This window comes from Alligator mississippiensis, chromosome 3 (assembly GCF_030867095.1).
Source record: "Alligator mississippiensis isolate rAllMis1 chromosome 3, rAllMis1, whole genome shotgun sequence".
Lineage (NCBI taxonomy): Eukaryota > Metazoa > Chordata > Crocodylia > Alligatoridae > Alligator > Alligator mississippiensis.
The window spans coordinates 252,925,253-252,953,079 of record NC_081826.1 but is presented as its reverse complement, the minus strand read 5'-3'; the positions used below and the strand labels follow the sequence as shown (position 1 = coordinate 252,953,079).

The 27,827-nt window shown below is 46.0% G+C and overlaps 1 protein-coding gene across 4 annotated transcripts; it reads left to right on the top strand.

Annotated features, from left to right (window-relative positions):
- Window positions 1–49: 49 nt before the first annotated feature.
- ANKRA2 (ankyrin repeat family A member 2) lies at window positions 50–27,269 on the top strand. 4 transcript variants are annotated; one of them, XM_014594525.3, is made up of 11 exons: window positions 51–158; window positions 837–972; window positions 2,613–3,022; window positions 5,552–5,710; window positions 16,152–16,217; window positions 19,278–19,301; window positions 19,888–19,985; window positions 20,173–20,298; window positions 24,555–24,621; window positions 24,727–24,807; window positions 26,712–27,269. In XM_014594525.3, the coding sequence occupies exons 3-11, from the start codon at window positions 2,734–2,736 to the stop codon at window positions 26,765–26,767; spliced, it is 966 nt and encodes a 321-aa protein (XP_014450011.1). In that variant the 5' UTR covers window positions 51–158; window positions 837–972; window positions 2,613–2,733; the 3' UTR covers window positions 26,768–27,269. The 4 variants fall into 4 exon arrangements, with proteins under 4 accessions (XP_019338185.1, XP_014450011.1, XP_019338183.1 ...); XM_019482640.2 differs by lacking the exon at window positions 24,555–24,621 and having other exon boundaries at window positions 50–158; XM_019482638.2 differs by lacking the exon at window positions 19,278–19,301.
- Window positions 27,270–27,827: the final 558 nt, after the last annotated feature.

The following is a 27,827-nucleotide window of genomic DNA, read 5'->3' as shown; positions in this document are numbered from 1 at the left end:
CGGCAGGACCAACTGGAAACGGCGGCCGTGGTGACGTAGCGGGGGAGGGGCGTGCGCGTGCGCGCCTGGAACCAAGAAGGGAAGTGACCTTAAAAGAGCGGGGCCGTCACCAGCATCAACCAGTGGAGGAGTGTTGACAACGGTGCGGCGCGGATTAGGTGAGTCCGGCCTAGCCCGGTCCGTTTCCCCCCCCACCCAGTATCGATTGCTTCCTGAGGAGAGTTGAGGGCAATTGAGGTGCTGCCCCTGGGGCCTGGGAATCGCAAGGAAGTGGGGCTAATTTGTGGTATGCCTGCCATAATGTTGCCCCCTGTGCACTAGGCCGTTCTTCCATTCCTCATCAAACACTTAGATTTATCTTCTCCAAGAACAGAGTCCTGAACTCTGATCTGGTTTTGACTTAACTGGAGTTTGAGCTAGGCAACAGTTATAGGGATTTGAATCGGCTCCAAGTATATGATAAGTGACATTCCTTTTAGAGCAAATTAGCTGAAGAAGGATTTTTCCCAAGTATGAAATGTCCCTTTCATACCATGTTGCCCATAACAACTCTACTGGATCCTTTACTCCACAAGGTGCTGAATGCTTGAAAATGAATGTCCTTCCTGGGGTGGGCTTGTATTAATGCAAGCCTTGGTAATAAAAAGCTAACAACTTGTTTTGAAGATGGGACCTTCTTATCCATTGCACAGCCCAGTGTACAGCACATTTAACCAGTATGTCTGCATCTTGGATTTCTTTTTTTGGAAAGATACTGTATACATTTCTGTGCCTCTTAAATGCATGCAAATAGCTTGTTCATGTGACATTCATTGATTTTTTTTTTTTTTTTTTAGGGATGGGGACAATTATTAGGGCAGAGGTTCCCGGGTTGCAGGGGGTTGGCTGCCGGATTGTGGTACCGGGCTGTGAAGGGTTGGTTGCTGGGTTGTGGCACAAGTCCCCTGCTTGGACCCCCATCTGTCCACCCAGGTCAGTGGCTTCTGGGGTTAAAGCTGGGTGGTGGGGCAGCCTTGGGAGGGAGGCAGCTGGCTCTGTGACCCCCATCTCGCTCCTACTAGTCCATGGCATAAAAAAAGGTTGGGAACCACTGGATTAGGGGAATGAGGATCATACCAGATCAGGAAAAACAGCTGAAGCTTCTGAGAGCAAAGAGGGATTGTTGGTCATAGTCATGTTGGTCTAAGGACATAGGCAGGTAGGGTTCTTTGGGTAGGTGTGATATCTTTTATTAGGCTAACTAAAGAGTCACACCTACAGGCTGGGGAACTCCCTTCTCACCAGTGTCGAGACAGAAAAGGATCTTGGAGTCATCATTGATGCCACAATGAACATGGGCCGACAAAGTGGGGACGCAGTCAGGAAGGCCAACCATACCTTGTCGTGCATCCACAGATGCATCTCAAGCAGGTCCAAGGAGGTGATCCTCTCCCTCTATGCAACACTGGTCAGGCTGCAGCTGGAGTACTGCGTCCAGTTCTGGGCGATGCACTTCAGGAGGGATATGGCCAATATGGAGAGGGTCCAAAGGAGGGCCACTCGCATGATCAGGGGTCAGCAGGGCAGGCCCTGTAAGGAGAGGCTGAGGGACCTGAACCTGTTCAGCCTCCAAAAGAGAAGGCTGAGAGGGGATCTAGTGGCAGTCTACAATCTAGTCAAGGGGGACCAGCAGGCATTGGGAGAGTCCCTGTTCCCCCGAGCAATCCCGGGAGTTGCAAGAAACAACTGACACAAGCTATCGAGGGTAGTTTCAGGCTAGACATTAGGAGGCGCTATTTCATTGTCAAGGCAGCTAGGACCTGGAACCAACTTACAAAAGAAGTGGTGCTGGCTCCTACCCTGGGGATCTTTAAGAGGAGGCTGGAGGAACATCTGCCCGGGGTCGTTTGACCCCAGTACTCTTTCCTGCCACGGCAGGGGGTCGGACTAGATGATCTCCTCAGGTCCCTTCTGACCCTACCAACTATGAAACTGAGTTCAGATCTAGTCTCCTCAATAGATAGGACTACATCTATCTCAGGACTGCACAGTCAGGGTCAGAGTCCCGTGTGGCTGATGTGGGATATATCTCCGTCACTGAGCAATAAACCTATTGGATCCTTTCCAGATGGGTAGACCAACCTTACTGAAAGTATAGGGTGTTTCAGGACTACAGTAACAGATTAGAGTTGTCAAAGCACACATTTTCAGTGCTTTTTCTAACTATTTCACATAGTAGCTGGGAGCTGCTGAGTAGTAGCAAAAAGCAAAGTCATTTGTGCCTTGTTAGCAAGATTACTGCCTTAATTCTTTGTACCAGCCCGCTACCTTAGAAACAGAAGGATCTAACCTTGAATCCTTAGTTGGGATTGGCTTCAATAGGAGTTGGGTTTTTTTAATGGAGATTGAGTTGACTCTGTGTGTAGATTTTTAGAATTTGGCCCAAAGTTTTTACCTAGTTTTGCAGGTTCTTTATTATGGGGAAGGTTGCTTTTTTGCGGGGGAAGGTGGCAGAGGGATTACTGAAATAGTTGCAGGTAGGTTAAAATATGTATTACTAATACATTTCTTCAATCTTATTGCAAGATGATGACATTGTTTACAAACCTAAATTTTTTTGTGTTCAATTGTAGGTTGTTCTAAAACCCAGACCTCTTCAAAGAGAGCTTGGCCGATTCATTTGTATTTTCATTGGGAAGCCACTGTCAACTGGACACCATGAAGAAACATTTTACATAACTTAGATTGGAAATCATGGCATCTTCAGCAAGCCTAGATGTTGGGGCCCAGTTAATTGTGGAAGAGTGTACCAACAGCTACAGTCTGTCGCATATGCCAGACATTAAAGTAGAGCACCAGCTTGACTCTAACCCAGAGGAAGGCCCAGCTCAGGGTGTTGCCATGGGAATGAAATTTATTTTGCCCAATAGATTTGATATGAACGTCTGCTCTCGATTTGTGAAGTCTTTGAACGAAGAAGATAGTAAAAATATTCAAGACCAGGTTAACTCTGACCTCGAAGTGGCTTCTGTCTTATTCAAAGGTTGAATGAAGTTTATGGTACAAGTTGCTGTGCTTGGACAACAAATGCTCCCCCTTTCAGATTTGTTCTTTTCAGTATTTTCTTCACTTATCCCCAAGACTGTAGATCATGTAATTTTTGTTTCCTGTGATTCCAGTTGTTTTAAAATTTAAAAACCAAGGTTTAGGGTGATGATACTATTGTTTTCCATTTGAAAGGAGAAAAATATAAATAGTTTCCATTCATGTATTCCCAAATCTCCCATTAATTACAGCAAACATATTGGGTGCATAATGCAGGCTCTATCCCACAATGAAAGGTGACTTGTAAAAATACTTTCCCTCATCTTTCTATATTTTATCAGTAATACTGTCAGCAATTATGTTTTATAACTTATTTCCATAGCATTTTTCTTACATCTTTAACTATGTTTTATTAATTAAAAAATAATTTATCTCTTGAGTTTGCCCCCCACAGCTATTAGAAATTTTAAAGTAATTTTTAAAGAGTGAAAGTAGTAGGGCAAAGAATGGTCCTAAATAAAGGTACTGAACCTCTCACATTTTTGGAGAAAATAAAATACTTGTTTTTGCTAGCTTAGTCTCAAACTGTGCAGCATGGTCTACCTAGCCCTAAGGGGACCCATGTGTCCCTGCAGCACATGAGATCAATATCCATTTTAATGTCTGGGCTTTAAGTGTTTTTTCCCCTTCACTAATACTGATAATACAATAACATAGCTTATATAATTGATAATGGCCCCTTTAATCTTATTTATCAATTTGACACTGTTATTCTGCACATTGCTATGATTGCTTCACTGGGTCACTTTCACCTATTTCTAGAAGTGAGTATGGTTCATAGCCTCTGAGTTCTTCCCTGTAGGCAAGCTTTCACACAGATGTACAATACCATTGAAGATGGCAAAAACTTATGCGGGTTTGGCTGCCCACACGAACAAATTGCAGAAATTGGAACTTATTTCTGTTTCCTCTTTATAGCTTCACCCGTAAACTTACTTCTCACTGTTTAAAAATATTTTGAAGTGTCAGTGATTGATCTTGTCATGGTTCTGAGTCAATCAGTTTTTTAATGAATACAAGCTTAGACCTCTTACAACAGGGGTGGGCAAAAATATGGCCTGCGGGTCAGATGCGGCCCTCCAGGCCATTCTGTCCGGCCCATGAGGCCCCTAAAAAATTTAGAAAATTAATATTTATCTGCCCTGGCTGCCTGTCATGCAGCCTTCAATGGCTTGCCAAAACTCAGTAAGCGGCCCTCTGCCCAAAATAATTGCCCGCCCCTGTCGTACAGCTTTCTCTTTACTTTAACTCGTATTATTTGGCTGCAGTTCAGCCAACAGCTTAAGGCATTTAGCTGCAGCTATTTGACAAGCAAATTATAATTTTGTTTTAACTACTTTTACCCCACGGTCAAACTTTCTTTAATCAGTTCCCTTCCTGAATTTCGCGCACAGATTTCCAGCCACAGAGTTCTTTAGTGTATGAATCCAGGATTACTGCACATGTTAATTTCAAATATTTAATTGGTAGGGCATACTAATGTCAAATCGATTTGGCCATTAATGCTTAACTTTACTGTGAGGTTCTTGCACATAAGCAGTTGGGGGTTTTTTCCATTTCCTTCAACTTGTAAGCGGTAATGCATATATCATGTACAGGGAGAATGTATGCATTCTTCCATTATTGTTTACCCAGGGGGAAAGTAGGAAGGTTAGCAAAGATACTATGTAGAATGACCTTTTGAAGTCTAACTGTTGCCTAGCTGTTGTGGTATATGCAGTTTAATTTGGAAGGTCTCCATTCCTGTTAGATAAACATTCCTGAGACATTCACAATGAGGTATAATTTTGCTAAAGCAAGGGCAAAACTGCCAGCAAAGAAATATAGTACGTTGTTAACTCTAGACCAGTGTTTCTCAACCTGTGGGTTGCAACCCAAAAGTGGGTGCCAAGAATATATGAAAGGATTGCAAACAAGCTTTAAAGTATATTCTCCTTGAAGGCGAAAAACATGGTAAACCATAGCTTTTCTCTTGCAGGCTATCAAGAGTTCCAGCCTGCAAGGGGCTGCTAGGGGTTCTCCATGCCCCACACCCACCCCCTGCTCCACACACTGGGCCCTTGTGGCAGCAGGTCAGAACTGAGGGGCACTGCATTGGAACTGGCCATTGATGCTTACAAATGGGTCCTGCTACAAAAAAGGTTGAGAGCCACTGCTCTAGACAATAGTTTACCTCACTTAGATGTGAGAGACAAAATGTGCATTATGGTTCATTTGTCTTTAGATGATCTAGGCTATATTCAGCATTGGGTAGCGTAACACTGATCTGAGGATGAATATGGCCTTACATTATTTCCTGCTCAGACAGTGAATACTAGAAGGGATTCACATCACAGAACATATTTAATCCATGTTTAAAATATCCCGTTACTTCAGTGCCTCCTAGGTTGCCTTAAAATCAACAGCTTTCTTTCTAGTGTTCTTACAACTACTAAAACTGTTTTTTTTTTCTTCCTGTTTGACTTAGCTGAATGCAACATCCATACTTCCCCTTCCCCGGGAATTCAAGTAAGACATGTGTACACTCCATCGACAACTAAACACTTTTCACCCATAAAACAATCAACTACCTTAACTAACAAGCATAGGGGAAATGAGGTCTCTACCACACCTCTGCTTGTAAATTGTAAGTATTCCTCTGAGGCTTAGTAAATGATTATTTTATGAATTTTAAATTAATCACTTTGTCAGATTGGTTTTGACATTTTTCATTGTGACTATTCATAAATTCTTAAAACTAGAAGCATCCTGGAGTAAGCTCAATAATTTGTACTTGACCAAAGTGTATTTTCCAGAAAGGCTTCTAAGCCTTTCATTTGAAGGAGACCACAGAAGACTTTTCTCATTATTTTGATCTCTTAAGGCAGGCATTTGATTTGAAAATAACTGTTAGGTTGTTTTTTTTCAATATTAGTTCAGCAGGTTGAATTAATTAGTGTTGTCCTACATGTTGTACAGAAACAAATATTAAGCCGGTCCCTGCTCTAGAAAGTTATAAGCAGGAGAATGGATGGGGAGAGAGATGTTTAGAGACTCAGGGGAAAGCAGCATGTGAATTAACTTTAAAAAATTTAAGCTAATAATTTTTGTCCTACAAAAGACTCCCGTTAGAAATGTCAAGTGTACATCACTGAAACCTGGCAAGTTCAGCAACAACATTTTCTTGTTCATATCAACATGGACAAGGAATAGTCCTCTCCGATCCCGGGGTGGGGGGTATGTACAGGCCCTGCCGGGTGCTGCCAGCTATGCACTTCAGCATCTCGCCACCCCCGCATAGGCTGATATGGCTTAAGGGAGCCTACCCCTACCCTAGCCCTAGAGCAAGATGAGGGCAAGGCAAGGGCCCCCAAAGGGACACTTGCCTGCCTGTACACAAATGCCAGGAGCTTGGGGAATAAACTGAAGGAACTTGTCCTCCTGCTTAACACAAATAACTATGATGTCATAGGGATAACGGAGACCTGGTGGGACTCCACCCATGGCTGGGCCACAGGTATGGACAGCTAAACCCTGTACAGGAGGGATTGAGTGGACAAAAGGGGCGGAGGTGTAGCTATCTATGTCAAGGAAAGCTACGTGTCCCTGCAATCTGACATTGGCGCCCACAGTGGATGACTGGAGACACTCTGGGTTAAAATCTGTGGGGAACACGGCACAGGGGGCACAATGGTGGGAGTCTACTACAGATCTCCTGCCCAGGATCAAGACCTTGGCCAGGAGTTTGCCAAGGAATTGGCTGAGGCCACACGGTCCTGGTGCATGGATGTTATGGGAGACTTCAACTACCCAGACATCTTGTGGCAAGAGTGCTCAGCTAAATCCGAGAGGTCGCAAAGCTTTCTCTCGCGCGTGGATGAGCTCTGACATGAGAAGTTGACGGGCTGACGAGAGGCAAAGCACTGCTCGACCTGGTTCTGGCAATGGGAGACGACCTAATTGGGGAACAAGCAGGATGAACTAGCGCTCCTGCTTGCACTAAACACCTATGACTTAGTGGAGCTAACAGAAACCTGGTGGGATTCATCCCACGACTGGGCGGTACATATTGAGGGCTATAGATTGTACAGAAAGGACAGGTCGGGGAAGAAAGTGCAACCCCCCCCCCCCCCCCCCCCATGTCAGTGAGCAATATACATCAACCCTCATCAAGACAGAATCCAAGGTTGAGGAAGTAGAAGGATTGTGGGTTAGGCTACATGGGGGGGCAAGGAGAAAGGGATTTGGTGGTAGGGGTCTGCTACAGACCCCCACACCAAGGGGAAGAAATAGATGCGGGGCTCCTGAGGCAACTCTCGGAGACCATAAAAGCTAAAGAGGCGGTAGTCATGGGGGACCTAAACTACCTGGACATCTGCTGGGAGACGCAGACAGCAAGGTCCCATCGCTCACGCAGGTTTCTAACCTGTGTACAGGACCTCCACCTGACACAGGAGGTGCATGGTCCCACTAGGGGGAATGCCATACTGGATCTGGTATCGGCAACAGGGGATGACATGATAGGGGACCTCCAGATCGGTAGACATTTGGGAGACAGTGATCACCTAATAATAGAATTCAACATAAGACGGCGAGTGGGTAAGGTAACTAGTAGGGCGAAAGTGCTAGACTTTCGGAAAGCTGATCTCAATGCACTCAGGCGATTAGTCAAGGACGCGCTGCAGAGTAGGAGTTTTGAAGGGATGGGAGCCCAAGAAGGGTGGCTGTGCCTTAAGGAAACGATCCTTCGGGCACAAAGCAAGACGATCCCCGAGCGAGGCAAAAGAGGGAAAGGGACCAGGAGGCTTCCTTGGCTGACCAGAGAAATCCAGGGCAGCCTAAGGGCCAAAAGGGGAGCACATAAAAAGTGGAAACAAGATGAGATCACTAAAGATGAATATACCTCCTCTGCTCGTGCTTGTAGGGAGGCAGTTAGACGGGCCAAAGCTACCATGGAGCTGAGGATGGCAACCCAAGTAAAAGACAACAAGAAATTGTTTTTTAGATATATTGGGAGTAAAAGGAAGGCCCAGGGAGGAATAGGACCCCTGCTAAATGGGCAGAAACAATTGGTGACAGACAGGGGGGACAAGGCTGAACTTCTCAACGAGTTCTTTGCCTCAGTGTTCTTAAGTGAGGGGCACGACAAGTCTCTCACTGGGGTTGTAGAGAGGCAGCAGCAAGGTGCCAGACTTCCATACATAGATCCTGAGGTGGTGCAGAGTCACTTGGAAGAACTGGATGCCTTTAAGTCGGCAGGCCTGGATGAGCTCCATCCGAGGGTGCTGAAGGCACTGGCCGACATCATTGCAGAGCCACTGGCGGGAATATCTGAACGCTTGTGGCACACGGGCCAAGTCCCGGAGGACTGGAAAAGGGCTAACGTGGTCCCCATTTTCAAAAAGGGGAGAAAGGAGGACCCGGGCAACTATAGGCCAGTCAGTCTCACCTCCATCCCTGGTAAAGTCTTTGAAAAAATTATCAAGGCTCACATTTGTGAGAGCCCAGCAGGGCAAATTATGCTGAGGGGAAACCAGCACAGGTTTGTGGCGGGCAGATCGTGCCTGACCAATCTAGTCTCTTTCTATGACCAGGTTACGAAACGCCTGGACACAGGAGGAGGGGTGGATGTCGTATACTTAGACTTCAGGAAGGCCTTCAATACGGTATCCCACCCCATACTGGTGAACAAGTTAAGAGGCTGTGATGTGGATGACTACACAGTCTGGTGGGTGGCGAATTGGCTAGAGGGTCGCACCCAGAGAGTCGTGGTGGATGGGTCGGTCTCGACCTGGAAGGGTGTGGGCAGTGGGGTCCCGCAGGGCTCGGTCCTTGGACTGATACTCTTTAATGTCTTCATCAGTGACTTGGACGAGGGAGTGAAATGTACTCTGTCCAAGTTTGCAGATGACACAAAGCTATGGGGAGAAATGGACACGCCAGAGGGCAGGGAACAGCTGCAGGCAGACCTGGACAGGTTGGACAAGTGGGCAGAAAACAACAGGATGCAGTTCAACAAGGAGAAATGCAAAGTGCTGCACTTAGGGAGGAAAAATGTCCAGCACACCTACAGCCTAGGGAATGACCTGCTGGGTGGCACAGAGGTGGAAAGGGATCTTGGAGTCCTAGTGGACTCCAAGATGAACATGAGCCAGTAGTGTGATGAAGCCATCAGAAAAGCCAATGGCACTTTATCGTGCATCAGCAGATGCATGATGAATAGGTCCAGGGAGGTGATACTTCCCCTCTATCGGGTGCTGGTCAGACCACAGTTGGAGTACTGCGTGCAATTCTGGGTGCCACACTTCAAGAAGGATGCGGATAACCTGGGGAGGGTCCAGAGAAGGGCAACTCGTATGGTCAAGGGCCTGCAGACCAAGCCCTACGAGGAGAGACTAGAGAAACTGGACCTTTTCAGCCTCCGCAAGAGAAGGTTGAGAGGCGACCTTGTGGCTGCCTTTAAGTTCATCACGGGGGCACAGAAGGGAGCTGGTGAGTATTTATTCACCAAGGCGCCCCCGGGGCTTACAAGAAACAATGGCCACAAGCTAGCGGAGAGCATATTTAGATTGGACATTAGGAAGAACTTCTTCACAGTTCGAGTGGCCAAGGTCTGGAACGGTCTCCCAAGGGAGGTGGTGCTCTCCCCTACCCTGGGGGTCTTCAGGAGGATGTTAGATGAGTATCTAGCTGGGGTCATCTAGACCCAGCACTCTTTCCTGCTTATGCAGGGGGTCGGACTCGATGATCTATTGAGGTCCCTTCCGACCCTAACATCTATGAATCTATAATCAGTGACCTAATGATCGAAGGGAAGCTGGGTGACTGATCATGAGCTGATCACCTTCACCATCTGCTGTAAAGCTGGCAAGTCAGTCAGCAATACAGAAGTCCTTGATGTCAGGAAAGCTGACTTTGACAAGCTCAGGAGGCTTGTTAAGGAGGCCCTAAAGGGCCACAACCCAAAGGGGAGGGGAGTTCAGGACGAGTGGTTGCTCCTCAAAGAAGCGATCCTGGATGCGCAAGCAAAGTCTAGCCCATTTCCGAAGAAATGCAGCAGAAGGGCACAGCAGCCTCCTTGTCTCTCCAGGGAACTAGCGGACCTCCTGCATCTAAAAAGAAAGACCTAAAAAGTATGGAGGATTGGATCCACTTCCAAGGAGGAATACTCTGCACCGCTCCAGACCTGCAGGGAGCGAACCAAGAAAGCCAAGGCTGCAATGGAACTCCAACTGGCTACAAGTATCAAGGATAATAAAAAGTCCTTTTTTAGATATGCGGGGAGCCGGAGAAAAAGCAAGGGCAACATTGGACCCCTCTTAAACCAGATGGGACAACTGACACCCAGGAAAAAGCCAACTTGCTAAATGGGTACTTTGCGTCGGTCTTTCACCAGTCCCATGGGACACCCCTGCCCATTACGGGACAGGGAGGCCCGGGTGAGGGAGATTCCTTACACCCCATCAATGCTGACCTCGTGAAGGAACACCTTGAGAGGCTGGACACCTTCAAGTCAGCCGGCACTGACAATCTACACCCCAGAGTACTCAAGGAGCTGGCTAGCATCGTAGCTCAGCCTCTGGCATGGATCTTCAAGAACTCCTGGTGCTCAGGTGAAGTGCCCAAAGGTTGGAAGAAGGCCAATGTGGTGCCCATCTTCAAGAAAGGGAGGAAAGTGGATCTGGCAAACTACAGGCCCATCAGCCTGAGCTCTATCCTAGGGAAGGTCTTAGAAAAGATTATCAAAGAGGCCATTCTTAACAGACTGGCTGAAGGCAAATCCTGAGGGATAGCCAGCACGGGTGTGTTGCGGGTAGGTCTTGCTCAACCAGTCTCATTTCCTTCTATGACTAGGTGACCTATCGCCTGGAAAAGGGAGAAGAGATTGATGTTGTATATCTTGACTTTAAAAAAAGCCTTTGATCTGTTATCCCATGATCGCCTCTTAGCAAAACTGGCTAACTGCAGTCTCAGCCTCACCACGACTCGCTGGCTGGGGAATTGGCTCCGTGGTAGGACCCAGAGGGTGGTGGTGGAACGAAATCAATCATTGTGGTGCCCTGTGACCAGTGGGGTCCCCCAAGTCTCTGTCCTTGGGCCTATGCTATTTAACATCTTCATTAATGATGTGGACATTGGTATCAGAAGTGAACTGGCCAAGTTCGCCTATGACACCAAACTTTGGGGTAAAGCATCCACACCTGAGGACAGGAGGGCGATCCAGGCTGACCTTGACAGACTCGGGAAATGGGCAGACGAGAACCTGCTGGTGTTTAACACTGAAAAATGCAAGGTTCTCGACCTTGGGAAGAAAAACTTGCATCATACTTATAGGCTCAGCAGTGTTATGCTGGCTAGCACTATGGATGAGAGGGACTTGGGGGTCATGATTGGCCACAAGATGAACATGAGCCTTCAATGTCATACTACTGCTAGTAAAGCAAGCAACAGAGTGGCTTGCATCTACAGATGCTTCTCAAGCAAATCCCAGGAGGTTATTCTCCTGTTGTACTGGGCCTTGGTGAGGCCACAGCTCATAGATTCATAGATATTAGGGTCGGAAGGGACCTCGATAGATCATCGAGTCTGACCCCCTGCATAAGCAGGAAAGAGTGCTGGGTCTAGATGACCCCAGCTAGATGCTCATCTAACCTCCTCTTGAAGACCCCCAGGGTAGGGGAGAGCACCACCTCCCTTGGGAGCCCGTTCCAGACCCTGGCCACTATAACTGTGAAGAAGTTCTTCCTAATGTCCAATCTAAATCTGCTCTCTGCTAGCTTGTGGCCATTGTTTCTTGTAACCCCCGGGGGCGCCTTGGTGAATAAATACTCACCAACTCCCTTCTGTGCCCCCGTGATGAACTTAAAGGCAGCCACAAGGTCGCCTCTCAACCTTCTCTTGCGGAGGCTGAAAAGATCCAGTTTCTCTAGTCTCTCCTCGTAGGGCTTGGTCTGCAGGCCCTTAACCATACGAGTGGCCCTTCTCTGGACCCTCTCCAGGTTATCCGCATCCCTCTTGAAGTGCGGTGCCCAAAATTGCACGCAGTACTCCAACTGCGGTCTGACCAGCGCCCGATAGAGGGGAAGTATCACCTCCTTGGACCTATTCGTCATGCATCTGCTGATGCACGATAAAGTGCCATTGGCTTTTTTGATGGCTTCGTCACGCTGCCATCTGGAGTACTGTGTCCAGTTTTGGGCTCCACAATTCAAAAAGGATGTGGAGAAGCTTGAGAGGGTGGAGAGGAACGCCACGCGCATGATCAGAGGTCAGGAAAACAGACCTTATGAAGAGGGGCTGAGAGCCATGGGACTCTTCAGCATGGAAAAGCACAGGCTCAGGGGTGATCTGGTAGCCACCTATAAGTTTATCAGGGGTGCTTACCAGGATCTGGGGGAATGTCTGTTCATCAAAGCAGCCCAAAGGATGACAAGGTCGAAAGTTCACAAACTCCTCTGTGACCGTTTCAGGCTGGACATAAGAAAGAACTTCTTTACCGTCTGAGCCTCCGAGGTTTGGAATAGATTTCCGCCAGAGGTGGTTCAAGCACCTACTTTGAACGCCTTCAAGAGACATCTAGATGTTTATCTTGCTGGGATCCTATGATCCCTGCTGACTTCCTGCCCTGGGGCAGGGGGCTTGACTCGATGATCTTCCGAGGTCCCTTCCAGTCCTAATGGCTATGAAATCTATGTGACGCAGGCCCTGCACACACCTAGGGATGGCTCTGAATATAATGTTTAATGATTGTGGAACTAAACAATAACCTAGTGAATGGCAATCACCAATAACCACTAAAGACGTTTTCACACATGCTTTGTGGGGTGGGGTAGAAGTGCTTTAATTAGAGCAGCTCCTGGAGCCGCACTCCAAAATGTTGACAGGGGTGCTTTTATATAAAGCTTGTTCAATGAGCTTTAGTTAAAGCAATCCGGGGACCGTTTTGAAGTGCAGGAACTCTGATACATGAGAAGCTGGCTGCAGCAAGATAGTTACTGCGCTCCAGCAGACTTGATTAATTGATCAATGGAGTCTGCTGCAATACACTATACAGGCACCCTAAAAGTTCATTGTCATAACCAGGGATCCAGGTTTTCTATTGGCTGTGGAAAACTGGGTTTTCCTCTTTAAAGGGGAAACTGTGGGTTTCCTCTTACAAGCTGGCAGCCTTCTAGCCTGCAAGGAGCTGTTTGGGGCTGGCAGAAACAGGAGGGCAATTGGAAGCAGTTGGTGCCACGTGCACATATATGCACATGACCAGCATACAGCCAGGCAGGATGGTGGGAACAGCCCTGGCAACTGGATATAGCTAAGTCTAGGGGGCTGGAGTTGGAGGGCCAGGGCTTGGGGACTGCCCAGGGGGCTCTGAAGCAGGCATGGTGTGTGTATGTGGCAGGGGTGTGTAGAGGGGAGGGGGCGGAGGGTGGGTGCCTGCCAAACTGGGGGAAGGTGTCTAAGTGCCGGGGCTGTGCTCTGTGCTGCTGATGAGCCTGGTTCTGTGATGTTGCCAGTGGGGTATGCTCAGAGACACCTGCCTCTCCAGTGGGGGAAAGAGGCAGGTTTGGGGTGGGGGGATGGCAGAGGCTGGTGCCATACTCTCAGGAGTTGGGCAGGGTGGCTGGGAGACGCTGCCCAGGGAGGGGGCTGGAGTGGCATGGCCCCCCCGCAGACTTCTGTGTGCACAGTGGGGTGCGAGGCTGCAGCTGAGCTGGACCACCTCTGGGCAGGAGCTGCCTCCATAGCCCAGCAGGCAGAACTTGACATGAGAGGGAGTGCCACATTGCTGTGGCTGCCAAGCTGAGGTGCCCCCTACCTACCCAGCAGCAGTGGAGGGCACAACTCTGCACCACTGCTGCCATACCTCAGTTTGGCGGCCATGGCACTCCTTCCCATGCCAGGTCCTGCCCACTGGACCGCTGAAGCAGCTCCTGCTTGGAGCTGCCCTGGCTTGGCTGCAGGCAGCTCCAAGCAGCCCAGCCTCTGGCTTCTTTACTATTCATTCCATCTAGGAAGAGCACACACCATCTGCAGAGACTTCCTCAGCTTGGCGAAGGGTTTTTAAACCCGAAAGCTTGCTAAAAATAATTTTTTTCCAACTATTTAACTTGGTCTAATAAAAGATATCAGATTCACCCAAAGAACCTGATAAACATTGTCAAAATTCCCAGTGTCAAAAACTGGGATGAGAGCCTTTCATGCTGTAGCTCTGTTAACAGGTAACCTTGCTGCAAGATCACCTTCTTGCTGATGCTGAGAGGGGGTTTGAATCTGTTAAGCTGTCTGACTTCTCAGCAGAGTGAAGTGACAAGCGCACCACAGGACAGATATTTGCTTCCAGTCCTCTTGAAGCTGAACTGCCACTGCACCTTGCAGTTCCTGAATAAAATGAATGGGGAGCACAGGGAAATTTATACCCTTCTGGGAGCAAGGGACCAGGCTAGAACCCAGGACAAGTTCCTTTTCATAGTTGTATCCAGCTCACCGGGCCACACACTCATTAGTTCGTTTACATCTTCCAGGTCCCGCATCTCACTCTCTAATGGCTTCCAGGGATCAGCTGTAAAAAGTAAAATACAATAAAAATAAAAGCTGGAGAAGGGGCTGGATAATACCTAGCCTGTGACCTAGTAATTATCAGACTGTGTTAGAAACCAAGAGGAACTTAAATCCCAACTCCCTTCTGGATGATCCCAAATCCCTTTTGGATGCTTATCTTGCTGAGGTGATCTGACACCAGTTGACTTCCTGGGGAGGAAGATTTCATAGACATTAGGGCCTTGTGAGATTATTGGGTCCAGCCCACTGCCCAAAGGACACCTTGGGCTGGGGACTGGACCCAATGATCTCACAAGGCCCTAATGTCTACAAAATCTATGATGGGGGTGGGGATCTAAAACCTGGGTCTTCCATTTCCTGTGCAAATACCCTAATCACTGGGCTATTGCAGCTAAAATATGGGATCTCTCTCTCTCTCTGTGCGATGTAACACCTGCTAATCCTGGGCTTTTGAACAATAGAATTTTGTGTCTTACACTTGCTCAGTGTACATGTGTACAGAACCGCTGTGTAGGATTGAAAACTGTGTGTAAGTGCCACAATTGTAAATTATGTGCCTTGAAAACTGCTATTTAGGTGTGTAGAGTGAAATAGGATTCTGCCTATAGATGCCTAGTAGGTGGAATAAGACCTGCCCTTATGATACTTCTCCAGAATACCTTCAGGCTCCATCTCAGAATGAGTTCCAAACAGGCAGAGCTGTACCTGTACAGAGCCTATTTCAGGATTGAGATGTGTTTTCTGTTACTCAAGCACTTTGTTGTTGTAACACTTCCCCACAAAATTTTTTTTGAGAAATGGAAACATTTTCCACCCCACTGGAAAAATAGGTCTTGTTATGTAAACGTATTTAAGGCCTGGTCCAGTGCCCACTGTAGCAGATGGCAGTCCTGCCACTGACTTCACTGGGTAGCACCCTTCATGGTATACTTTGAATATTGAACAACTTGGTGTTCAGTCAGCGTACATTGATCTTAAGTACAAGCATTTACAGAAGTCAAAGGAGGAAGTATTGCTTATGTCTAACAATTATCAGTTGGTCTCTCTCTATTAAGTTAGTTCAGTAAAGTGTGAAACACTTAAAAATTAAGTAAAATGCGGGAGAAAATGCAAAATAGTTTAGAAATGGAAAAGACTCCGTTCTTGGTTTATCAAAGATTTATTTCTTTTCATGTGATAAACATCCTTGAAGCAATATCTCTCAAAGGCAGTGGGACTTTTAAGTTGTAGGCCAAGCTGAAGGAAACCATTTTATAGAGACCTGGACATAGCAGTAAAATGTTTCCAAGCCCGAGGAGGAAGTATTTTTGCTGTCCTAGTATGTTATGATATTTGGTGGAAAAACATTAAGATCTGTGATTCCCCTTGTTAGAACCACTTTTAAAGACTGCTTTTCCAATTCTGAAAGTAAGCTGAAATAAATATGAAATGAAACCTGAAAGCCAGTAGGAACTTAGTTATTCCAGCTAGAACAGGACCAGGCTTTATGTTTATTTATAAATGTTTATTCATTTAATATGCTCTCTTTTCAGCTCTGTCTGTTCACCAGCTTGCTGCCCAGGGGGAAATGTTGTATTTGGCTACACGCATTGAACAAGGTGAGCGTCTGAGGAACTTTTAACTTTCTTTTTTGTGTGGAGGATTTATAACCTTGTAAAAGTATGTTATATTTGCTAGCAGGCATCTATTGCATAGAAAATTCACACCCTAGTCTGTCACAAACCGCATTCACTCCTGATGTCTATTCTTTCTGGATCCATGGTACATTTCAGGCAGTGTATTCTACCATCATTATAGCTTTGATGTAAAAAAAAAACCCCCCAAAAAAACAAACATTAGTGTTCATGAGAGTTGCCTCTATCAAAGACTTAAAAACCTTACAGGAGGAGTAATCTACAGAAGCAAGATGGATGAGAACCTGCACATCTCAGTTTGGAGATGATCAAAGCACAGGGTGGATAAAAATAAATTCTTAAAAAAAAAAAAAAATCTGTTTTTTATTTAAATTAGATTTTTTAATTTAATCATATTTTTAGTTTTTTTTAAGATGCCTTTTAAAAAAGCAAACGTATATAAAGATAGTTTTAATTTAAGATATGTTAAAGCTCAAATATATCATCATGAAATAGGTATTATAACTTCTAATTATATACTCTTTGAGACAACCTATTCATGTGACCTTTTAGAAAAGTTTTATAAATAGGTTACAACAGGCCATTGACTACATTAGGAGCCCAATCTTATGGGATTCCCAGAGTCTCCTCTAGTGATTAGTAAAGATTAAAGAAAACTACTCTACCCAGTGGGACTCAGTGCTCAGTGTAGAACAGGGGTGTCCAACCTTTTTGAACGTGGGGCTGGATCATGAACTTTTTATCACCCAGTGGGCCGGTGACCCATATTCAAAGACCTCACAGGAAACGGTATCACATCACCCCCCTGAAACAAAAGTACAGTATTTACTTTTGTATCCCGTCACAGCACCTTGGGCCTCAGAAAACAGCTTGGAGGGCCGCATGTTGGACAAGCCTGGTCTAGAAGATCCCATTAAGCATCTCTGTGATGCTTAGTTTCAGTTTTCAAACTCTGGATTTGTATCTCCAGAGATAACATCCTTGTTAACAGCAGTATAGGGAGATGAGAGATAACAGACCTGACTACATGCCCATCAGCTCTCTTGTGTCTCTGCAGTTTTGTGTACACAGTCAAGCCCTTACCTTTCTCTAAAAGTGCAGTTTCAAGAAGTTAAATGAATAAAGGATATCAACAAGAACATACTTTTTGTAGAAAACAATGATTAAATTGAGGCTTCCTGACCAATGATTTAAATATATTTGATATAAATCAAATCCACCCTGTCAAAGCATTTGTGTTTATTTCATTTTTAGTTTGAAACAGGCTCCCACTCAAATAAATGTCTTTGTAATTCTAATGTGCCTGTTTTACATGTGCAGCAATCAGTTGTACTTTCAGCCAGCTTCTCACTGGCTAGTATTCCAAATCCATGAAGAGTATGCAACGGTTATTACAATATCCTGAAAAATAACCAAACTAACAGATAGCTTCTAATCAACTGTGCATCCCTTCTTCTAACTAATCACACAGATTTGAGAATGACTGGCTGGCTCAACACAATATATGAGCTGGGTTCAGTTTCTCTGATCTGAATCTGACTCACATGGGTAGGTATAACCAGCATTGCCAACCATCAAACTAAGCTGTTGTTATACAGGAACATACAAGTCTAAAATTTATTTTCGTGGTAGTAAAATGATCAACTGCAAGTAAAGCAAATAAAAAGGAAGGGGAAGACAGAGTAAACAAAATCATGGAAATCATAGAGCTGAATAATGGTAAAAATTAGGGGTGTACCAGTAAATTTTTGGGGCTGATAAAGATGACTGATTTTTTTTTTTTTAATGAGCCATATCAGCTGATGCCAATCTGATTGTCAATATGCAGGTCCAGCTGCTAAGTCTGTTGTGGGGGAAGAGAAGGGGTGTGGCACGGGGGCAAATTGAGGCCCCTGTGGGGAGGGAGGGCCAGGGCCAGCGCAGCTGGGGCGGAGCAAAGGGGGAGCTGCAAGCGGGTCATTGGGTGGGGAGGGGGCAGCTCAGGCTGCTGCACGCACCCTGGGAGGGCATAGAGGGTGTGCACTACCAGATTTGCAAGTGGGGTGAGGGCGGGCTGCCGCTGTGGGCTGGGGCTGTGCCAGGCTCTTCCCAGCTGGGGCTGGGCCAGACTGCGCTTGGGGTGGGCAGCAATGTTCCCTCTAAGCTGTGCACGTGCACATGCATAGCCACGCACAATAAAAAAATCATGCCGCAAAACAGCGGGGAACCCATGTGGACCTACCTGCCAGCTGCTGCATGGGTGGGGGGGAACCAATTGCAGGGTGGACTGAAGCAGCACATGCCGAAAGGGGGAGGCGGGATCAGTTTGGGAACAGACTGAAGTGGCGCGCTCATGGACCACTACATTGTAGAGGGAACATTGGCGGGCAGCAGTGGTGCTGGTGCTGGGAGGGGGGGCTACAGGGGGGTTGGCAGCCACCCCAATATTCACCAAAGCCCCTCATCCCAGCACCACCCCTGCCCACCCCGAGCGTAGCCCAGCCCTGCCCCACCCAGGAAGAGTCGGTGCAGCCCTGGTCCCAGCCTACAGCAGCAGCTGCCCTCGCCCCACACGCAGATCTGGGGGCACACACCCCTCATGCCCTGCCGGGGTGCGTGCAGCAGCAGGAGCCAACCCCCCCCCCCATCTCCCCGGACAAGACTCTCGCAGCTTTGTCCTGTGACCCGCCTTGGCTGTGCAGCACCTGTCCCTGCCTCAGCCCTACTCCCTCCCTCACCATGGGGGCCTTGATCTGCACCCCCCCACACCCCTTCCCTCACAGACTTACCAGACAGACCTGGCTGCTCTCCACGCTGCTGGGCTGTGCTCCTGGCCACCTGCCTGCTGTGCCACGGCTGCACATTTATCAGCCACACTAATCGGCCACATCAGCCAAAAAAAGCCAATGGCCGATACTGTCAATTTTCCTTATATTGGTGCTGATCTAATATGGGACCAGTGTATCGGTACACCTCTGGTAAAACGATGCACCTAAAAACTACAAGCACTATAACACCATTTTTTTTATTTTTTTTTTTAAACAGCAAACAGACAGCCAATAGGAACAGGTTAGTCCCACTCATCTCATCTTACCAACCAGAAAAAATGCTCCTTTTCACCCATTTATCATCTCTAGGACATCTCTGCCCTTAACCCTTTCCCCCCAAAAAAAACCTTTCAGCTCCATGAATTTGCAGACCTTTTATGCTATTCAGGTGGCTCTAAAAAGTTATTTATTCAAAAGATCAGAATGTCTTGTTGTCTTAGGCTAGCATACTTTTAAATTGTGTAGTACATTATCACACATGCAAAATTAACTTTTCTATTACTTTTTAAGCAGTGAATCCTTACTTCCAAACGTACTCATAGTCCACATTATGTACAAAAGACCTGCAGATTTTCACTAGAGAAATAAAGCTTTATTTGTAAGAAGGCAAAAAGCACCACAGACTATCAGGTTTAATTTCTTTTATTCTCTGTATAGATTAGTGAATTAATGGTTTGACATCTACACAGAAAATCTCAAAGTAATCTTAAAGTAGATTTACAATCCCAGCTAGTCATAATGAAAATGATGATACAACCCATATTCTGGTGGCACAAACAGTGCAGTGGTAAAGAAGGTAATTGAACTATATTCTTTCCTTTAAACAGAAAACATAATCAACCATAAGGATGAAGAAGGATTTACCCCCCTGATGTGGGCTGCAGCTCATGGGCAGATAGCAGTTGTAGAATTTCTGCTTCAAAATGTAAGGAGAAAATACTGTTTTTCTCAAAGTTCTTCATCTACTTCTTAGTTCTTTTTATATTGATGTTTACAAATGTTGCTTCATTTGTAAAAGTCTCAATATTAATTATTCTGAGCAAGGGAAATAAAAGGGACATTTTCTGAGTGGGGTTGAAAGCACAATTTAACACTTTTTTTTTTAATTTCAGGGTGCAGACCCTCAAATTCTGGGAAAGGGGCGAGAGAGTGCCCTGTCATTGGCCTGTAGTAAGGGGTACACGGATATTGTCAAAATGCTGCTTGATTGTGGAGTTGATGTGAATGAGTATGACTGGGTAAGTATCTGACTAGAGTTTACATGCTATGACCTTAGTGTACCTCTGTCAGGAAATTCGCTCCAAGATTTAGAGCTATGGTAACTTTTCAGAAATACCTTAGATTTCTGAGTTTACTTTGTGTGTAGATAAACAGTCAACAGGAGGATTGTGCTGTGCAGGACTGAGAAAGTTTGTCCAGGCCTCTGTGACAAACCACTTGATGGGAAGGGTAATGAAAGCTCATTGTAGGCCTTCATATTAAATTCTGGAAGTATTGAGGAAAACCAGGTGAGCTTAATCCTGGTCTCACTTATTGGCTATGAATCTTTGCAGGGTCAAAGACTATTTGTCTTAGGACCCTAGGGCGTAAAATAGGGGGTTGCTTGTTCTTTCCAAAGCTGGCTAGTATGTTCACTATCTGTAATTTTAGCTACAGAAAACTGTTCTGTATAGTAAACAGGAGCAGAACTTGAGAAGGCACCTGGCCCCAGGTGCCAACTTGGCAGGAGCACCAGAACGGTGCTCCCACCCCCGCAGAGCATGGAATTCAGCAACAAAAGCTGTTGCAGCAATAGCCAGGTGCACAGACACTGCACTACTACCCTAGGAGCAAGCAAGAACTGGGCCATGCAGACTGAGGACTGTCTCCAAGTCATGGAATAGATAAAACTAACAGCATATTCTGCATTAGTAGAAGCATTGCTAGCAGATCAAGGGAAGTAATAATACCCCTCTATTCTGCACTGCTGAGACCACATCTAGAGTACTGTGTCCAGTTTTGGCACCCCCATTACAGAAAGTAGAGGTGCACTGATACGATAGTCGGATCGGCACCAATTTAAAAAAAAAATAAAAATTATCAGAAATGGGCTTGATGTGGCCGAAAAGTGCCCGTGCATGCGCACAGCTGCAGTGCAACACAGGCAGCGAGGAGTGCAGCCTGGGTGCTTGGAGAGCTGCGTGCAGCTGGTAAGTCTGTTGTGGTGGAAGGCATGGGGGAGGGAAGGGGAGCGCACATATCAAGGCCCCCGTGGTGAGGGAGAGAGTGGGGCTGGGGCAGGCACAGGATGGAACTGTGGCTCGTTCGGGGTGGGGAGCTGCTGCTGGGCTGGGGCCGGGGCTGCACCAGGCTCTTCCCAGTGCTTGGGGATTGGGGGGGGGGGGGGGGGGGGGGTCTTGGGCTGGGGGGATTGGGCTGGGGCTGCGTTTGGAGTGGGCAGTGGCAGCTGTGGGGAGACTACAGTGAATTTTGGGGTGGCTGTAGCCCCCTTCCCAGCTCCAGTGCTGCCCCCCCTGAGTACAGCCCAACCCCCTCCTCCCCCCCCCACTGGGAAAAGCCTGGCACAGCCCCAGCCTGCAGTTGCAGCCTGCCCCACCCCACACATCTGGGGGGAACAGGCCCCTCCCCATGTCCCGGATGAGCCATGGCTCCATCCTGCGCTTCGCTCCCTCCAGCTGGGCAGCGCCTGCCCCAGCCCCTGCCCTAGCCCCAATCCTTCACCGCAGGGGCCTTGATCTGCCCCCTGTGCCCCTTCCTTCCACCACAACAGACTTATCAGCTGGACGAAGCTCTTCAGGCTACATATCTGAAATCTGATCGGTATAAGCCAATATGCCTCCTTAAAAATCAGCTGTCAGTATCAGCTCCCAAAATCTCTGTTGGTGCACCCCAAATAGAAAGGACGTGGACAACTTGGAGGGCGTCCAGTGGAGGACAACAAAAATTGTTTGGGGGCTGGGCACATGACTTCTGAGGAGAGGCTGAGGGAACTTGGCTTATTTAGTCTGCAAAAGAGAAGACTGGGGGGATTTGATAGCAGCCTACTGTTAAGTGATGAAATGGGATTCATGACTACTGTATAAAGGATTGACAGCTTGTTTGATAAATGACAGAACAAGTATTTGCTTAACTTTGGGGTCATTTAACAGCGAAGTCCAGTATTTAGCTGTAAGAGTGATAGTATCTCACCAATACAAGCAACCCTACAAGCCCAGCTCAGCTTGAATTTCATAGTCATCACCTCCAACTACCTGAAGGGTGATTCCAAAGAGGATGGAGCTAGACTGTTCTTAGTGGTGGCAGGTGACAGAACAAGGAACAATGGTCTACGGTTGCAAAAAGCAGGGTTTAGGTTGGATATTGTGAAGAACTCTCTCGCTAGGAGGGTAGTGAAGCACTGGAAAGGGTTTCTTAGAGAGGTGGTGGAGTCTCCATCCTTGGAGGTTTTTAAGATCTGGCTTGACAAAGCCCTGGCTGGAATTATCTAGTTGGGGTTGGTCCTGCTTTGAGCAGGGGGTTGGATTAGGTGACCTCCTGAGGTCCCTCCCAACCCTAATTTTCTATGATTCTAAGACCCCTCCCAAACCCACATGCTGGAGCCAGCACCCACTCTGGCCAATCTGGGACTGAATGGACAAACACAGCATCTACTCCAGGACCTGTACCACATATAGCACCCACCCTAGACCAACTGGAGCAGGTGTCACATGCAACGTATTGCCTGGACTGGCCAGAACAGGCACTGCAGGGGACGGAACCAGCATGTGAGGGTGGTCTTGGTCTGGCCGTGCACAGTGTAGCTCTGTAGGCCAAATCCTTGACACCCCAGTCTAAACTAACAACACGTTCACTTACTAAGTTTTCCCTTTTTAATATAAATGTCAGTTACTCAGTTATAAATATTAACATGATTTCATGCTGTTGTTAAACTTGCATTTTACCATAAGGATTCCTTTAGAAAAGAACAACTAAAATGTACAGATAGTTATTAGAATGTATTTGAGGTTCCAAATGGTCATGTTTGAAAAAGGTTTTTAAGACTGAACAATAGCACCAAGTCTAGAACAGGGGCCTGGCTACTAGTCCATACAGTGGTGGTGTCATGAAAGAAGCCTTGTGTAGGAAGAGCTCCTGCATCTTCCTCCATGACCTTTTGGCTACTGTCCAAAAGATTGATATACTTAAAACAATCTGAAAGTTGTTCTGAGTTATGCTGTGGTACTGGCCAGGCACACAGCCAGCTCAGGATTAGGAAAGCACCACCTACATGGCTTATTATTAGGGACCACTGTAATTCAGGCTCCAGCAGGGGGAAAAGTGGGCTCCAGCAGGCTCACCAGAGCCAATTTCAGGTACTTGAGTGGGGGTGCTCTCCCCCACCTCCGATTAGCTGAGGGAGCCCACCATGGGGCTGATTATCGTTAAACATCAGCATACAGGCTGTTCTTCAGCTGTTTTAAGAAAGTAAAGCTCACCATTTATTAAACAACAACTTAAAGTCAAGTTTACCGCTTACAATTCTTAATGAAACCATAATAAACAAACTTTATTAAACAACTTTTATTGAGTGCTAACTTTTATGGAATGCCAACCCTCAGGCAAAATTCACTGCTGCAAAATCCATGTTAACGATTGAAAGCGAGCATGGAGCAGCCATGCTCCCAAAACAAAGCAGGGCCAGGGAGAGCCATGTTAGGTGGGGAGGGGGGAAAAGCCCCTGCAGTGGGAGCACCCTGTACCCCATGCCTGGCTGTGGGAGCAGGCACCAAGCATGCCTATGCCCACAGCCCCTAGGGCAGGGAGTACTCACCTGCTCTGCTCTGGCAGAGCTTTTAAACTCCCGGCCAAAATGGGGAATTGAACAACCTGATCGGCTGAGCCCTGGCAGCCTGTACTAGGCTGTCCCTGGAAAAGCATGGGACTTCCAGTGTTCCCAGGGCTCTGCTGCCTTTCTTCTCTGCACTTCAGGTATGGTTTTTATTATTATTATTTTATTTTTTTCCTTAAATTTTGTTTTCTCCACCCTCCATCTTCCACGTGGATTCAGGCCATTTCCAGCCAAACTGCAGTTTTCCAGGGTTTTCAGAGAAATGCTAAGTTTCAGGCTCTCTCAGATTCCCCTGAAGTCCAAATTACAGTGGTCCCAATTCTTCATCTGCCATGGAATATTTACAAACACAGATCTTGGTCCTGTTGCCTGAACCATGAGGGGCTTCTTTTCTGTGCAAAAGTTCTTATTTCAGGGGGACTTTTCACAGGATTCTGCTCACACAAACCACTCTGGGGGTACTTCTATAAAATTCATACAGAACTTGAGTTAGGAAAATGCTGGTGACTTGCATATGATTACTTGTACTCTAGAGTCTCACATATATGCAAGCTACTCTGTATCAGCCAGGGCTCTCAATCAACACCTATTCAATTTTTTTTTTTTTTATAGAGCCGTTTAGTGTTCTTTTACTAAGGACTATGAGACATTTTCCCTCTCTTGCAGAATGGAGGCACACCTCTGCTCTATGCTGTGCATGGAAACCATGTGAAGTGTGTAAAAATCTTATTGGGTAAAGTAACTTTAGGCTATGAAACCCCTAAGTACCTAATTACTGCTTATGTGGTTCTACTAACTGTTGACATAACTTAATTGATTTTCTTCCTGTTTTACATAGAAAATGGCGCCGACCCAACTATTGAGACAGACTCAGGCTACAATTCCATGGATTTAGCTGTTGCTTTGGGCCATCGGAGTGGTGAGTATTTAGGATAACTTCACTTTGATTACTTTTATTGCTGCTTGTTTACAAAGCAAAGTCGCTATCCCAAATGGCCTTCAGATCACTGAGTCTGTTAGGATGTTGTTTTCTGTTCATTACAGATTAGCTAATAACCTTTACCTTTTCAAATGCACACTGTTGGCTTGACTTGTGCTTTTAGAATTCAATAAAATATTAAGCATAATGCTGTGTGGTGTTAGATGCATCTTAAAACATAAATTAGAGAGCCAGACAGATGCTTCCAAGGCCTGGCACTGGGGAGGGAGTTCATGAACCCGGGTCAGTAGTGAGAGAATGTTGGCAATTCTGATCCATGTTTGCAGGTGAATATAATTTGTAGGCTTGTGTGGGCCCACATGGGTTTAGCTGTACTGTAGGAAAGAGTTATCCTAGAGGAGGGCTGACAGTGATAATTCCTGTGCTTTCTCCAGGGTTTTGCCAGGGGAGAAGAGTTTTAAAATCTGTCCTGCAGTGCATAGGACCCTATTGGCTGAAGCTGCCTTGGAGATCTTTCCCAAATCACTTAGGCTTTCAGCCTGGGTCCGACATTCTTTGAGGGTGGGGTACTCCATTGCTTTAGTTTCCAGGCAAGATCTCCACTGTCACACTAGTGACAATTAACTTGAACTTGAAATGTAGCTCAAGTCAACTTCTATGAATTATTTTAAATATCATTTCAACTGAAACAATAAACATTTTCTGATACATGGGGACAACTCCTCCACTCCTGCTAGTGTGGTATGGAGAGTAAAAAATGGCTTTCTCCATTGGTTCTTCCTGGCGAAACATGTGAAATCTTTGTTTGTTTAAACCAGTAATTGTCAGTTGGGATGGCAGGGCACCTTTGAAGAGATCCTTTGAAGCGTGCTATAGGAAGTATAATAAAATAAGCAAGATGTGAGGAGATATGGGCAGGCTCAGGCTCTCTCTACCTGGCTGTCCCACTCCACAGCCCAGCCCCTCAGACACTATAACAAATTTAGTTTTTGAAAAGGGATGCCACTCAATTCACAGAAGCTATGGAGAGCTGCCTTGAGTCTAAAAAGGTTGAGAACCAGTGGTTTAGATAATGAATTGAATCAAAGAACTGTAAACAGTGCCAGACATGGCTTTTGCAAGCCTCCGGGCTTGTGGTGCAGTTCATAACTATATGAATTAATTAAATGCAGGTGGTTCAATCTTTGGAGGCTAAACAAGGAAATTGTTGCTGAGCTTCCTACTAAATGTGACTTTTCCCCCTACTCTAGATTCACTCTCTGCTAGTGAGCCCGAATCCCTCATGCCCTACCATAAAATAAGCCACTGACATTTCCAGTAGAGCAGGGGTGTCAGATGTCTGGCCCATGGAGCCATAGCATCAGACCCACTGGGCTCCAGGAGCAGCTGGGAATTCCAGGGCGGTGGAGACTGAATTAACAGGGGTGAGGCCTATCACCAAATTCTGGGATATGGAGCCCTTTTGGGGATGCGCTTTGGTGGTTGGGTGAGCAATGGCTGAATTAACTCCCACAGCTCCCAGACACCTCTCTTGCCATTGCTGCTGCTGCCTGCTGTGCTACAATAATAGGGTGTGGATCCAGCCCACGAGAAGCCCCACAGTCTGGATCCAGCTGGAGGGAAGGGCAAATAAGTTTGACACCCCTGTAGTAGACCACAAAACTGCCCTTGTCCATACCCCGTCTCTGTATATTGGCCTTCTGTTAGCATATTTATCATGTTAACATAAGAGCACCATATAATGTCTTATGAACAGTACATTACTTCATATCCCCTACAATAATCTAATGAAAATACATAAGTCGGCATCTGCCAGTAAAATACTACATGGACAGTGACTTAAAAATCATTGGGAACTATTTAACCAGATTTCTCCACTTTAGTTCAACAGGTCATTGAGTCTCATTTATTGAGACTCCTTCAGAGTATCAAGGAGTAACAGCCTGTTACAAATAGAAGCATTGTTCTCTTCCTGAAGATTTGGACAGGTTTATAATCCCCATAATCATGTGGTAAACACTTGTTTACTCTTTTAACTTTACCTCAGTCAATGTTTTTTCTGTTTTTAATAAGATTTTAATACATGTTCCTTCATGTATCTCATTGGTGTTCATAGAAGTCTGTGATGATTTAACCTTTTTTAACTGTATTTTATGTAACTTTAAAAGAAAATGTAAGTTAATATTGTGTTGCATGCAACCCTTCTGGACAGATACGTAGAGTCATAGAAATGTTGATGTTAAATGTAGTAATTGCATTGTACATAGCATTCCACCTGATCATGTAGTTAATATTATATCCACATACAGAATTTGTTGAGATTTTTTAGGCGTATTGCCATAAAAGACAAGCTCCTTTACTGTTCACAGTATAAAATCGTGCAAAATGTGGTTGTTTACAGAATATTCTGCAGTAAAAATTAAAACACTTTATCAAATGTCTGCATTTGTCCAATTGAATTTGAAGTGAGGTGTTGGTGGGTTGAATTACTTATTGTTTTAAAAGAGATAATTAGGTATTTATTTAATGCTTTTTGGTAATTTGTTTCCATTTTGATCCTCAGATCTTTGGGGCAAATTCTGTTCTTTGCTTTTGTCAAATCAGGCAATTCAGAGGGAATATTCACCCTAGTTAGGGAATCTCCCAGTATAAAGGAATCCCAGAAATCTTAAACTCAGCAGACCTTGGTCCTAAAGCACAAGGGACGTCAGCAAGGGAAGAAAGATTAGCTAGTACACTGCATTCTAGCTATGCTCAGCCAATGGATGGTCTAGTTCCTTGGGGAATCTATCATAATCTATTGCAAATTACAGCAGTGTTTAGGTGGGGGAAAAAAAAAAAACGGGGCAGTGGGAACTGGCTTCCCGAGGAGATCCCTCTCCTCTTTATCCAGTCTAGATTTAGAGGCAGGAAATGTAGCTCCTTATATTTGCACAAACAAGTAGTAACCTTTTGAAACAGAATCTTAAGATGTTTCAGTTCAAGTACGTGTACATGTA

What these genes read in the sequence shown, in the direction of transcription:
- ANKRA2 (XM_014594525.3), top strand. Translation starts at nt 2,734, where the DNA reads ATGGCATCTTCAGCAAGCCTAGATGTTGGGGCCCAGTTAATTGTGGAA. An exon ending in CACACCTCTGCTTGTAAATT is followed by an intron (nt 5,711 to 16,151) that starts GTAAGTATTCCT and finishes CTCTCTTTTCAG; the next exon opens with CTCTGTCTGTTCACCAGCTT. An exon ending in ATGTGAATGAGTATGACTGG is followed by an intron (nt 20,299 to 24,554) that starts GTAAGTATCTGA and finishes CCTCTCTTGCAG; the next exon opens with AATGGAGGCACACCTCTGCT.